The sequence below is a fragment of the Hoplias malabaricus genome, chromosome 7 (genome assembly GCF_029633855.1).
Source record: "Hoplias malabaricus isolate fHopMal1 chromosome 7, fHopMal1.hap1, whole genome shotgun sequence".
NCBI lineage: Eukaryota > Metazoa > Chordata > Actinopteri > Characiformes > Erythrinidae > Hoplias > Hoplias malabaricus.
Genome location: NC_089806.1, coordinates 19,895,061 through 19,909,023, shown reverse-complemented (window position 1 = coordinate 19,909,023; position 13,963 = coordinate 19,895,061). Strand labels below are relative to the sequence as shown.

At 40.4% G+C, this 13,963-nt stretch overlaps 1 protein-coding gene across 1 annotated transcript in view; it reads left to right on the top strand.

Annotated features, from left to right (window-relative positions):
- The window catches only part of fndc4a (fibronectin type III domain containing 4a), a 43,359-nt gene that overhangs the window by 6,105 nt on the left and 23,291 nt on the right, over positions 1-13,963 (top strand). The window contains exon 2 of the mRNA XM_066676668.1: positions 10,317-10,432. Within this exon, the coding sequence (XP_066532765.1) occupies positions 10,317-10,432 (116 nt within the window). The remainder of the gene's footprint in view (positions 1-10,316; positions 10,433-13,963) is intronic.

The following is a 13,963-nucleotide window of genomic DNA, read 5'->3' as shown; positions in this document are numbered from 1 at the left end:
ACATATATCTCCAAAATAGCACCTTTACAGAAGAAAGTAAAACTCTCCAGGTAATTTTGGAGCATTTCTATTGGTCCATTTATCATGAAACGTTTAAAAAAAAAGAAAGCTGCTGTGTTCAAATTACGTATTAAACTAAAAATGAACAAAAATGAAGATAGATTCTTTTGATTTTACAGGGACATTTTTCCAGCAGACTACAGTTAAAGTTCAGAAACGCTGACCTGATTCATTAAAAACCGAAAGGAAGTCAAAAGTGGTTCTTTTATAACAGATGTTACCTGCATTTTTCCCTGGTCTGTTATACCACTCCAAAACACCCTAATAATATAAAGGAGCTCCATCATAAGTAAAATTCTCACTAAGTAATTTAGACTGTGACAGTTTTGCATACTCCTCATTCATAATTGTGCAGCTGGGTATAGCGGTCAGAGCCAGGGTCACTTCTGTTCCTCCACCTTGGGAGCTTTGCTTAAAGGAATGTGCTAACAGCAGTGTGGTTAACTTTCCACATCTGCTGCTAACAATAGTTTTTTCTTTTTTTATTTACTTTGTGTGTGTGTGTATGTGTGGATTTTTAAGCAGTTAAACACAGATGGTCATCTTTATTTCTTCTATTGTTTGCTTTACCCCATTAACATAGCCCAAATATTGCATTTAAAAGTACACCCAAATGCTTCCTGGGTACTCAGATGGTTGCTCACTGCTTCAGGTGTGTGTGTTGGGGGGGGGGGGTGTCTGTGTGTGTGTGTGTTGCCATGGATGGGTAAAATGCAGGATCCAAATTTAATTGTAATGCTGTGGAATGATGATAAATGCTCTTCTAATCTTTAGTGCACAACTGGCCCCTGGCTGGTCCCGAAATAATATCTTAAGATAAAAATAACTTTTCTTCTGGCAAGTGCTACTGACTGCTGAAAACAGTATTATGGGAAGGGTAAAGCCGCCAAGTACCCATCTACATTGTCTTTGAAAACATTGGCCAAATTAAGGTTCCAAATATAAGAAGATCTCAAGGGACATCAAAGAAAATGACTATGATTGTGGGGAACTGCAGTTCTCTCTAGTTGTTTATATTAAGAAGCTCCGCATCTTTTAAGGTGGAATGGTGTGATAGAGAGGGAAAAAACTGACTTTTGTTTGTACATGGCTGAAGTTTATCTTGTAAGTCTTTACTCACTGTTTGAATTACCACAGAAACTAATTTGTAACTCGAGTGCTTTCTGGTTAGCCGTCTCCCGAATTTGCAGATATTTCCAACTTAAGTAATCTGAAACAGCAAAAATAAGTCAATATTACCCACCTATGGAGCAGGAATGGAGTAATATCTTCATCTCGGTTTGTGCATTTCAAAGTTTGGAGTTCTCTCTGTTGTCTAAAAGAACTCCAGTTGCCTCTGCCATGAGCAGAGAGAGAGAGAGAGAGAGTGAGAAAGAGAGAGAGAGAGACAGAGAGAGAGAGGCTTGCTAAAACTGGGGCTTGTTTTACTACAATCATAAACGTCACCTGTAATCATGCACTCCCCCCCCCCCCCCATTTGTTTGAGGCCTCATGGACTGAAATGTTAAATATGCTGCCTTTATTTCACGTATGAAGTCTGTTTATTTTTATCTTCAAACACACTGTTCCAGATTGTATACTTTCCTAAATATATGTGAATTTAACTATCTGTCCATCCATTTTCCACTGCTTATCCGAGTGAAACCCAGACCTCCCTCTCCCCAGCCACTGCTTCCAGCTCCTCCAGGGGTATACCGAGGTGTTCCCAGGCCAGTCGAGACATGTAGTCTCTCCAGCATGTTCTTGGTCTTCCCTGGGGCCTCCTCCCCGTTGGACATGCCCGGAACACCTCACCAGGAAGGCACCCGGGAGGCATCCGGACCAGATGCCCAAACCACCTCAACTGGTTCCTCTCGACGTGGAGGAGCAGCGGCCCCACTCCGAGTCTCTCCTGGATGTCCGAGCTCCTAACCCTGTCTCTAAGGGAGAGTCCAGACATCCTGCAGAGGAAACTCATTTCAGCCGCTTGCACTCGCGATCTCATTCTTTCGGTCACTACCCAAAGCTCATGACCATAGGTGAGGGTTGGGACGTAGATTGAACAGTAAATCAAGAGCTTTGCTTTTCTGCTCAGCTCTCTCTTCACCACCACGGTCTGGTACAGAGCCCGCATTACTGCTGACGCTGAACCGATCCGCTTGTCAATCTGCCACTCCATCGTTCCCTCACTCGTGAACAAGACCCGAGGTATTTGAACACCTCCACTTGAGGCAGGATCTTGCTTCCAACCTGGAGAGAGCACTCCACCCTTTTCTGACTGAGTTCCATGGACTCGGCCTTGGAGGTGCTGATCCTCATCCCTGCTGCTTCACACTCGGCTGCAAACTGGAGGTCCCGGCTCGATGAAGCCAACAAGACCACATCATCCACAAAAAGCAGACATGAAATCCTGAGACCACCAAACCGGACACCTTCCGCCACTTGGCTACGCTGAGAAATTCTGTCCATAAAAATTATGAACAGAACCGGTGACAATGGGCAACCTGACGGAGTCCTACTCCGACTGAAAACCAGTCGAACTTACTGCCAGCCATACGAACCAGATTCCTGCTCTGTTTATACAGAGACTGGATAGCTTGTAGCAAAGAGCCCAGAACCCCATACTCCGAGAGCACCCCCCACAGAATATCCCGAGCGACATGGTCGAATGCCTGTGTTCCACGACCACGGTGGAATCTGCATTGTTCCTCCTGGATCTGAGGTTTAACTATCGGCTGGACTCTCTTCCCCAGTACCCCCGCATAGACCTTATTTAAGAATTTAACTACTTGCCCCAATTTTGGACAGATTTTATACAGCTTACATAATACCTGATGCCAAACACCCCACCCCCTCCAAATATTTGGGGTATGGAGCAGTGGAACTGTGTTCCCTAGAATGATAGATCTCCATTCAATACCACTGATAAGTTGAAGTGGTTTTGTGAATCAGCTAATTGTTCAACATCAGTATGTGACATCTATAATATTCTTTGTTGTATGCCAACAAATCTTCCAAACTATATTGTTAAGCCTTTCTAGTAGAGGCTGTTATTGCAGCAAATGTGGGGACATCCCCACTGTGAATACTGATGATAAAGCAAGAAATAATGAATAAGGAGGTGTCCACAAATATAGGAGTTATGTTTATCAGTACACAAAGGGGTCCACAAACATGTTTGTCTGTCAAATCAAGTTGAAATAGTTGTGGCTTTTGGCTTTACAGGCACAATAAGAACATTGGTATATTTGTGCAATGGTTACAGTTGGCTTTAGAGGACAGTATTGTTCTACTCTCGAGGGATAATTGCAGCTTCTGATGCGCTATGGTGATGAAACAGTCTGGAGCTCCATCTGTGTGTCCTGTGAGTCCTGGCAGGATCTGAACAGTGTGAACCTGCTCAAGATCCAGCACCCAGCTGAGAAAATTGAGCGGGCTCAGAGTAAATCCCCTCTCAGAATCTATTGCAATGTGCCTGTAGATATTTCAAGATTCCAATGGGAAAGAGAGACCAAAGAAAGACCAGCCTTCCATTCTTCCATTTCACTCCAATTTGTCCTCCCAATATGGTTTTATGGGTTATTCTACAAGCACAAGTGTAATTCACATGTTGTGGTTAGTGTAGCATAGTGGATTACACCATTGTTTTCCACTCTCTGTTTGGGTAAGCACAGTACACTACACAAATAAGCCTTGGGCAAGACTCCTATCACTGCATTTACCTATATCTTTAGCATGGTTTAAACTGGTAAGTTGCTTTGGATTAGAGTACCTACCAAATGCCATGAAAGCAAATGACCCTTTAATAATGGGCAAAAATAAATGAAGACTTCATGAGCAAAATACCATTGTAGGATGCATGTTGGCATGTTTACAATAAACGCAGGAATGGTTCATCTTTTGCTTTTGGTGCTATAGTTCCTTTAGGTCATGCAGAATTGTTTAAATATCACGTCAGACTTCTTGAAAATGATTGGCACTACACATTACCTAAGTCAGTTATCTCACTGAAGCTAACCTGGTTTACTTCTAGTTGTCATCTACTTCCTCTGTCTATTATGTAATTTAAGGCTCATCCAAACTCTAATGTGAATTTGGAGATCCCATGTTAACAACTGGTAAATGGAGGGGTGTCGAAGGATGTCCTGTTTATACATACCATGTGAGCTTGATGTATTCAGATCTGTTTTCCAACAGCAGTTGATTACCAACACATTTCCTTGGACAATAATTTGCTGAGATATACATCAGCTTCAATCATCACACAAGAGTGTTTTGTAGCAGGTTGGCAACAAAGCACAGTTAGACATGCTAGCTTGTAGTGAGCTTTGTATATTTTTAACAGAACAGACAAGGATATCATTCCTCTGAGTACATCACAAAGAAGACACACGGTGATGAACGTTCTTCAGTTCTACACACACAATCACCATGGTCCTTCCGCTCTTTTGAGCACACGGCGGCCGTATTTGCCGCATGAGTTCAAGGCCTTTCCAAGTTGCCTCTGGGGATACCGCGGCCCGTGCACAGGATGCTTCTTGAAGAGCAACTAATGTGCTGCAACAAGCCCATATCACACGATTCAGTCTGACAGGATGACTATGCCCCGTGTGGCTCCTTGCTTTTTTTCTGTACACTCATAAAGAGTCTTACCCAGTGTGATCTGGGTTCATCTGATGCCATGTTATGCAATGGATTTGCATATACCTCATACATTTGTGGCTATATTAAACTACAGTTGTGCAAACATACAATGCACTTGGGTGAAAATGTAAAAACACAACCTTATTAAAGGAGCAGTCATTATTACATTAACTCTTCATCATGTTACGAAACACTCAATCTCTGGTGCCTCTGAGGCAGTAGAGAGATTCTGTACACAGACGCACATACACACACACACACACACACACACACACACACATACACCACAGAGGGTAGCAGGTGTAATTTGGCTGGTGGATTATTCTCAGCACTGCAGTGTAACTAATGTGATGGTAGTGTTAGTGTGTGTTGTGCTGGTACGAGTGAATCAGACACAGCAGTGCTGATGGAGTTTTTAAACTCTGTGTCCACTTCCTGTCAACTCTGTAAGACACACCAACCTCATTACTCCACCTTGTAAATGTAAAGCCAGAGGCAGTAGCTCACCTGTCGCTGCACAGTTTGTGTTGGTCATTCTCTTGTCCTTCGTCAGTAAACATAGGACTCCGCTATTCTCAGCCCAGCAGTGACACTGAGGGCTTAAAAAACTCCTCAAGCACTGCTTTGTCAGATTCACTCGTACCAGCAAAACATACACTAACAATTCACCACCGTCAGTGGAATCTCTGCTGTTGCCTCTAGGCTTCCCTAATGAAACTGGCCCAAGACAATATAAGAAAAGTCTGAAAACAGAATAGATGGAAGTTCTTATCAAAAATAGGATTCGTTATCTGTGGGGAAAGGTGTTGCTAAAGCTAGAAATGCATCAGACATTCTGTGGTTGATAATAGAACCAAAGTAAGCTTGACTGAGCATCAGAAAACCTTTACAGACTTTAATCTGCAACGGAGTACTAAACTTTACAAGGTTGGGAGTATCACAAATTCTCGTGTCCTCAATCTCAAACAAGCTCAACATATGTCCATTATATATCCAATCAGCCTCTGCTTAGCACAGCCCTTTATGGCTGGTACTTAAAGAACTGCTATAAGTCATGTCTGCTTCTATCCAAGCAATCATTCCCTGCATCAGCACAGGGTTTACGTCCAGCCATGTATCATGGTTTATTCCCTGCTCGCTGCAGATATTCTACAGGCACTTGAAATCTTTATTACTTAGAGAACAATGAGCTTCTTCATGTGAGCTGTGCAAGGCAAATGTCATGCCTGAGCCAGAGAGATGAGCAGTAATGCTGTGAGATAAAAAAAAAATTATGTAAATAAATACATAAATAAATAAAAAAGACCAGGGACCAATTCTCAGGTCTCTAAACTACTCATACATGAGAAATATGACTGATATTTGTAGTGGAGCATATATATATATATATATATGCATATATATATACATATACATACATATATATATATATATATATCTTGTTATGACACTAGCCTAACTATTTAGGGTAGGGTATGTTTTTTAAAATGCAGTCATTGAGCACACAAAAGCAAAGTATAGCAATACATGGAAATGCCTTAAAAGCATATGACAGGCTTGTTAACCAAATTTTTTTTTTCATTTTTTAGGACGCATTTTTTTACGTTTTTAAACATATTAACTAAATGCGTAAACCAACATCTCTACACAAAGAGGAGGTATAAGTGTAGGCACGAAGTATAGGTTTTGTGTGTGTTATTAAAAGGAAAGAAACTAAATTAAAGTTTTCATTTGTTCTATATACTGAAAGACTTACTGCATTGAAGACAGCTACATGAATGTCCAAGAAGTTTCACATTTTTGTACATAACTCACAGCTGCAGGAATCCCATGAAACCAGTGTGGGAAAGTGAATGCTACACTAAAATCACTTTTTTTCTGTTTATTCTGTAACTGCAATCTGGTGTGTTACTAGTAGTTTATATTCAGTCATAGCAATGAAAAAAGTGAAAAGGGTCACAGTACTCGGGCATACAATACCTGAGCAAGACTACAAACTACCAAAGGAATTAGGTGATGACTGGGGGTGAATAGCCCCCACAACACATGTCTCTGGGCCCGTGAACACTCACAACACATTCTATTCTCAATGTAATGTATACAGTATGTGCCAGTGCAATTATTGGTGAAGGCCTGGGATACACTGCACTAGAGGTGAGTGACTTCTACATTGCCTGTGTTTAGACCTCTGTAATGAAAAGAGATATCCATCACCATGGCTACAGCATGCCCTCACTATAACCCTTTCTACACTCACACTTGCTGTGAATATAGAGCCTCATTAAATCAAATGGTGCCATTCCCGTGAACCGTGGACCTTCTGATGTCACACCCTTATATCCCTATTAATAAATAGCCATGGATTTGTGTCAGTCGAGCTTTTGCTACATCCAAATCGCCCAGCCTTCACCTCCAAGCTGTCAGGAGTCCAGTGTAATTGACAATGTTCTCTTGTGTAATCATGGGTTGAATGAAAGTATTGACATCTGACTGTCACATACCTTTGCTGCAGTTATCAGGCATTGATTAGCTTTCTGATACTAGGGGCGATTCTCCTGGATAACATGTCAGTTATAGAATGTGGGTCAGTAACCCATGAACTTACCATCCCTATGAGCTAAAACCTATGTCTTCTACATAGATAAAGAGTAAAGGGACCGTCCTCATACAATTTATTAAAATCCCCTGAAAATGTAAAAGACATATTTACCTCAGTGAGCAATAGACACTCTTAAACACATGAGCACTTAATGGGAATCTTAAACCTGGGAACATGAGGTGAGAACAGTTTTTTTGAATTGTATACTTTTTTGTAGATACTTATCCCAAACTGAACTTTAATTTTTTCTCACAGATGCCATAACAATCCACTTCCTCCATTTGTTAAAAAGGGCTAATTTTCTTGTTCATGAATGTATATTGTCACCGTCCAATTAAAAACATGTAACTGCAATTTGTCAATATTTAGTTTATCACATCAATTGAACACAGCAGCTCTCCTTCACATTTTCACATTTCACAGTAGTAATGCTCCCATAATTATTTTACATTGACTTCTACTGTAGGTTACTAAGGTTTTAATTTTGGAGTTTTTAAGTTTGGAGATGCATGTTTTTCATTGAACAGTAAATATATGATATATAAAAAAACAGCAAACTAGTGTTAAATGTATACATTTATAGAAGTGTTGACTTAATATGATAAAGTTATGTTTATATTACCAAGAAAGTTGCAGTCATCAGTTTTATTTTTGGCACAATCATCTTAAAAACATAACTCCAGGAGTACTGCTGTGTTTGATCCACTTGTACCAGAGGACCTTGTAAATGTAAAGTCAGAGAAAGTAGCCCATCTATAGCTGCTTAGCTTGCGTTTCTCATCCTCTAGTCCTTCATCAGGACGCTGTTGGCTTAATATTTTTGGTTGGTGGACTATTCTTAGTCCAACAGTGATACTGAGGGGTTTAAAAATTCCAGCAACACTGCTGTGTCTGATCCACTTGTACCTGCACAACACACACTAACACACCTCCTTCATGGTAGTGTCAATTCAGTGCTGACACTGTGCAGGTCCTGACCATTGCAAAATGGTAAAATGGGGCTTAATACCTAAGCAGAGCTACAAATGGACCACATTTTATATTTCAAAACACCTGTTTCGTAAGTGGTGTACATCTCATGGACAAAGTGTAGAAACAAGGAGTTAATGTTTTGGCTGATTGATGTATATCTGTCCGAGAATAAGTCATTACATAATTCAGAAAAGTGTTTGTTGTTGGTGGCAGAGACATGTAAGACTGGAGAGAGGAAACACAGACACTGGAAAAACCCTGCCTTTTCTGTTTTTTTGTCACCCGTAAAAACACAGAGTCCATTAGAGCAGTGGAGGAGCCACCAAAAAATGCCAGCACTGAAAAACATGGTTCAGGCCAGTTCACCAACTTTCTATTTTCTTCTTGCACCCTGGCAACAGAGGCATGCTCCCTGGTATTGAATCTGTCACTGTGCGCTCTCTGCCTTAGAGTTTGCCTTTTGTGAGACTAATTAGCTTGTCTATTGCCTGCTAAATCATGATAGAGCACACAGCAGTAGGGATGAAAACAGAGAGAGAGAGAGAGAGAGAGAGAGAGAGAGAGAGAGAGAGAGAGAGAGAGAGAGAATAAACAAAGACACAGTATAGGACACAGTGTCCAGAATTCAATCAAGTGCTAAAACAGAATGCAATTCAGCCACAAAGGCAGCAGTGGGAAAGAAGAACATACATCCTGAGTCTCATTTGTTAATTTGTTTTAAATAGGGTATATTGATTTTTTTCCGCACTAATAGGTTTTGACGACATTCCAGGTGCATGGCTCTTAAAAAAATAATAAAGTTTTACTGCCAAAATTCATGGACGCCCACAGTTCTATATTCCCCTAATCTCTATTCTACTGAGGCACCCTTTCAAAGAGCTGAGAGAGAAATAGCAGTGAGCACATTTAATGAAGACTGACGTTTACAATCATGTGAACAGACAAATGTGCTCTAACATTAGGTAACAGGTTTTAAAATTGATTTTGCCTCTGTCTCTTACCCCTGGGTTCTCAGAACTTAAGCTGTGGCTTTTGACAGAGATGGGCTTATAGGCTTATGTTCAAGACCTCCATCAAAATCTGTGCCTCGATTTAAGCAATGGAGGCTTCTCCCTCTAAGGAGAACAGAGATTAAAATCCCGTAATACATCTTCAAGTGTTTTACTGAAATTGCTTTCAAAGGAAGCTCTATGACCTCAGAGGGCTCGTTGAAGAAAGGAGGGGGGAGGGAGAGGGGAGAAGAACATGGCAGCAGGTGGATGTTTTACATTCCAAAGCCACTCGGCCAGATTGGATAGCATTGTTGGCAGGAAACCCAAATACTCTGGGGATGGCGGAAAACAAATAATAATAAAAAAAATGGATGCACTGCAACATATTTCAGACTTATGGAGGCCTGTTGTATTCCAAGAGATTGTAATGACTTGTCCGTGATGCTAATGGGATTCTGTCTAATAGGAGTCAAGACATGTTACTTTGTTATGGATAGAAGGAATTAAGAAACAATGTCCTGCCGTCATGGTGATATTTTTGGCCTGGATGTAAATATTGATTCGTAACAGTGAATGGAGGAAGTCAAATTATTCCGTTCATTCCCATCCAGTCATTTGCAGTTTCTTCATTTAAAACCGTAGCATGTCATTCTGAAAATAGCAACAGGCCAGACAAGTTTAATACAGAGGCTACTCTTGTTTAGCCATTACATCTCGCATTGCTGTAGGGCCTCACAGCTTTACCACAGCTCGAGAAACTCCACCATACACAGGTGTTCAGTTTTGGTAATTTATCTATAGACATTTAAAAATAATGGGTGCAATTTTATTAAAACTTATATTCATAGAGATTTAAAAACATGTATAAGTATTTAATATATTTATAAAGCAATACATGAACAAATATATGAACAGTATACCAGTAATATGCCAGCAAGTGGCCTGTGACACTGTATTCTCACAAATAAGGTGCCAACATTTTAATAAATTGATTTAGGATGATCTAAAAGTTCATGATGACATAACGGCAATGATCATAAATGTCTAATCTGTTTTATTCTGTTTCTTAGATCGGCCCCCTGCTCCAGTAAATGTGTCTGTGATGAACGTGAAAGCTGACTCAGTAACAGTGTCCTGGGAGGTTCCAGAAGGTGAAGTTATCATTGGCTTCTCCATTTTGCAACAGGTAAGAGTATGTCAGCTTTAGCTTTGAAGGGGACTACTTTTTTATATATTTTAATTTTTCTTGGATATTTAGTATGTGATAGAAAATGTTAACTGATTTAGGACTTGTTATGAACAAGATACATAGTACTGAAATGTTGAATTGCATGAAGCCAATTCATTCATTGTCCAGTTGGGTCCAGGGCCTATCTGGAATCACTGGGTGCAAGGCGGGAACACACCCTGTGAGTCGTCAGTCCTTCACAGGGCGACTCACACTCACACACTCACTCACATCTATTTTGAGTATCAAATCAAATCAAATCAAATTTATTTATATAGCGCTTTTCACAACTGATGTTGTCACAAAGCAGCTTCACAGAATTCCAGTAAGACAAGATTTGACATGAAATGTAAAGACAAATGTAAAACCCTCAAGTGAGCAAGCCAGGGGCGACAGTGGCAAGGAAAAACTCCCCCAGCTGAGGAAGAAACCTTGGGAGGAACCAAGGCTCACAAGGGGTGACCCATCCTCCTCTGGTCAATCTACTGGTGATGATAGTTAGTAGTCCATGAGAACTTCAGTGTAGGGACAGCTTCAAGGCACTTGGTGGTTGCTGGAGCGTGGGCAGCTGGTCTGAAGCGTGGAGGAGGATCTCGACAGTCATCCATCAGTGTCCAGACAGACAGGTGGGCAGTCGTTTACTCGGAAAGATGTAAAGGGATGGAATTAGTTTTGAACTGTTTTGTGTTTGTAAAGTAGAAAATATGAAAATTTCCAGAGTGTGGCTAATGACTCCGGCAGATCTGACTATGACAGCATTAACTAAAAGGAGAGAACCAGGAGGACACACAGACACGGGAGCATCCTGAAACACTGGCATCCCTCCGCTCCACCGTCAACAAACCTGAGTGATCGCGAGAAACGGCGGGACGACAGCACCAGCATCTCAGTTTACTATAATTCCCTGTGTCCATGGACCCCCCGGATCTGCCGCCTTTATCTATGGGGGAGCATTAGCTACCAAATGATAAACTAAACAAATGAGTTTTTAGCCTACATTTGAAGATTGCGACTGTGTCTGAGTCCCGAACATTTTCTGGAAGATCATTCCAGAGTTGGGGGGCTTTATAAGAAAAGGCTCTTCCCCCAGCTGAGGCCTTCTGAATTCTGGGGACATTTAAAAATCCAGTATTCTGTGATCTGAGTGAACGTGGGGGCTCATAATAGGAAATTGTATCTTGAAGATATTCAGGAGCAAGCCCATGTAGAGCTTTATATGTTAATAACAAAATTTTGTAGTCAATGCGGAATTTAACAGGCAGCCAATGAAGTGATGATAAAACTGGGCTGATATGTTCAAATTTTCTAGTTTTAGTGAGGACCCTAGCTGCAGCATTTTGAACTAGTTGAAGTTTTCTTAAATTGCTGCTGGTGCATCCTGACAGTAGTGCGTTACAGTAGTCAAGCCTTGAAGTAATAAAGGCATGTACTAATGTTTCTGCGTCCTGGAGGGATAAGGCATTTCTAATCTTAGCAATATTGCGAAGATGTAAAAAAGCTGTCCTAGTGATACTACCTATGTGTTGATCAAATGATAAATCCGGGTCAATTATGACACCAAGATTTTTTGCTGCTGAACCAGGTTTAACTGGAAAGTTAGCTAGATTTAAAATTAAGTCTGATAATTTATTTCTTGTCACTTTTGGACCCAAAAGCAGGACCTCTGTTTTGTTGCTGTTTAGGAGGAGGAAATTACGCAACATCCAGCCTTTCACGTCTTTTACACAGTCCTCTATTTTCTTTAATCTGTGTTTGTCATCGGGCTTGGCTGAAATATACAATTGTGTGTCGTCTGCGTAACAGTGAAAGTTAATGTCATGGTTTCTTATAACTGTGCCTAGCGGTAACATGTATAATGTAAATAATAATGGTCCTAAAATAGAGCCTTGTGGAATTCCAAATCTTACTTTAGAATAATTTGAATTTAGATTGTTTACTTTTACGAATTGATAACGTTCCGTTAAGTAAGATTTAAACCATAATAGGGCTGTCCCTGTGATTCCAACCATGTTTTCTAACCTTTCTATGAGAATATTGTGGTCTATTGTATCGAAGGCTGCGCTTAGGTCAAGAAGCACCAACAGGGATACGTGGCCTTGATCAGAGGCAAGAAGAAGATCATTTGTTATCTTGACTAGAGCTGTCTCTGTACTATGATGTTGCCTGAATCAAGATTGGAATTTTTCATATATATGATTCTTATGTAGATATGAACTAAGTTGTTGGGCCACAGCTTTTTCTAAGATCTTAGACAGAAATGGCAAATTAGAAATAGGCCTGTAATTAGACAGTGTACTAGCATCAAGATTTGGTTTCTTGATCATAGGTTTAATAACTGCTAGTTTAAAAGCTTTGGGTACATGGCCCAGACTAAGCGATGAGTTTACTATAGTTAAAAGAGGATCAATAATAGCTGGTAGTACTTCTTTGAGCAACTTTGTGGGAATTGCATCAAGTGTGCAAGTTGTACAGTTTGCGGAGGTGATAATCTTCTCTAGTTCTAATTGTGGGAGTGGGCAAAAGGTTTCAAGTCTTTCTTTTACAGTTATATTATGTTTTATTTCATTCACATCAGGTGGCAGCCAGGATGGATTTGATCCTGTGGCTAGAGTTTGTTGTCTAATATTCTCAATTTTATTATTAAAAAAGTCCATAAAATCTTTACTGGTGAGAGTTGCTGGAATTAGTTGTTCAGAACCTGCTTGATTTTTTGTAATTCTAGAAAACACACTAAACAGTGCTCTCGGATTATTTTTATTATGGGAGATCAGCGAGGCCAGATATGCTGAGCGAGCTTTAGTGAGGGCATTTCTATACTCTATAAGGCTGTCCTTCCAGGCAGAATGGAACACTTCAAGCTTGGTTGATCGCCATTTCCGCTCTAGTTTTCGTAATGTTTGTTTTAAAGTACGGGTCTTATCGTTATACCATGGTGCGAGCTTTTTCTGTCTTATACTTTTATGTTTAAGTGGTGCTACCTTTTCTAAAGTAGATCGACAGGTATTTTCTAGGTAATCAGTTAGTACATCTAGGTCCATTTGGTCTGATGGAGTTGGAACTGGGGTCGATAGTTCTGGTAGGTTTTCTATAAATTGTAGGGCGGTAGATGGTTTTATTATACGCCTTGTAGAATAGCGAGGGTTCTTACATATATTATGGATAAAACGTAGCTCATATGAAATTAAGTAATGATCGGAGATTGCTGAGGATTGCGGTAAGATATTAATTTTGTCAATGTTAAGACCTAGTGTCAGAACTAAGTCTAAAGTGTGGCTGCAGTAGTGTGTAGGCCCTGTTACATTTTGAGTAATACCAATAGAGTCTAAGATTGAGGTAAATGCCTTTTTTAGTGGGTCACTTTCCTTCTCAAAATGGATATTGAAATCTCCTACAATTATAACTTTATGATTGCACACCGCTAGGTTTGTAGCAAAATCGCTGAATTCTTTCAGAAATTCTAAGTAAGGCCCTGGTGGTCTGTAAATGTTG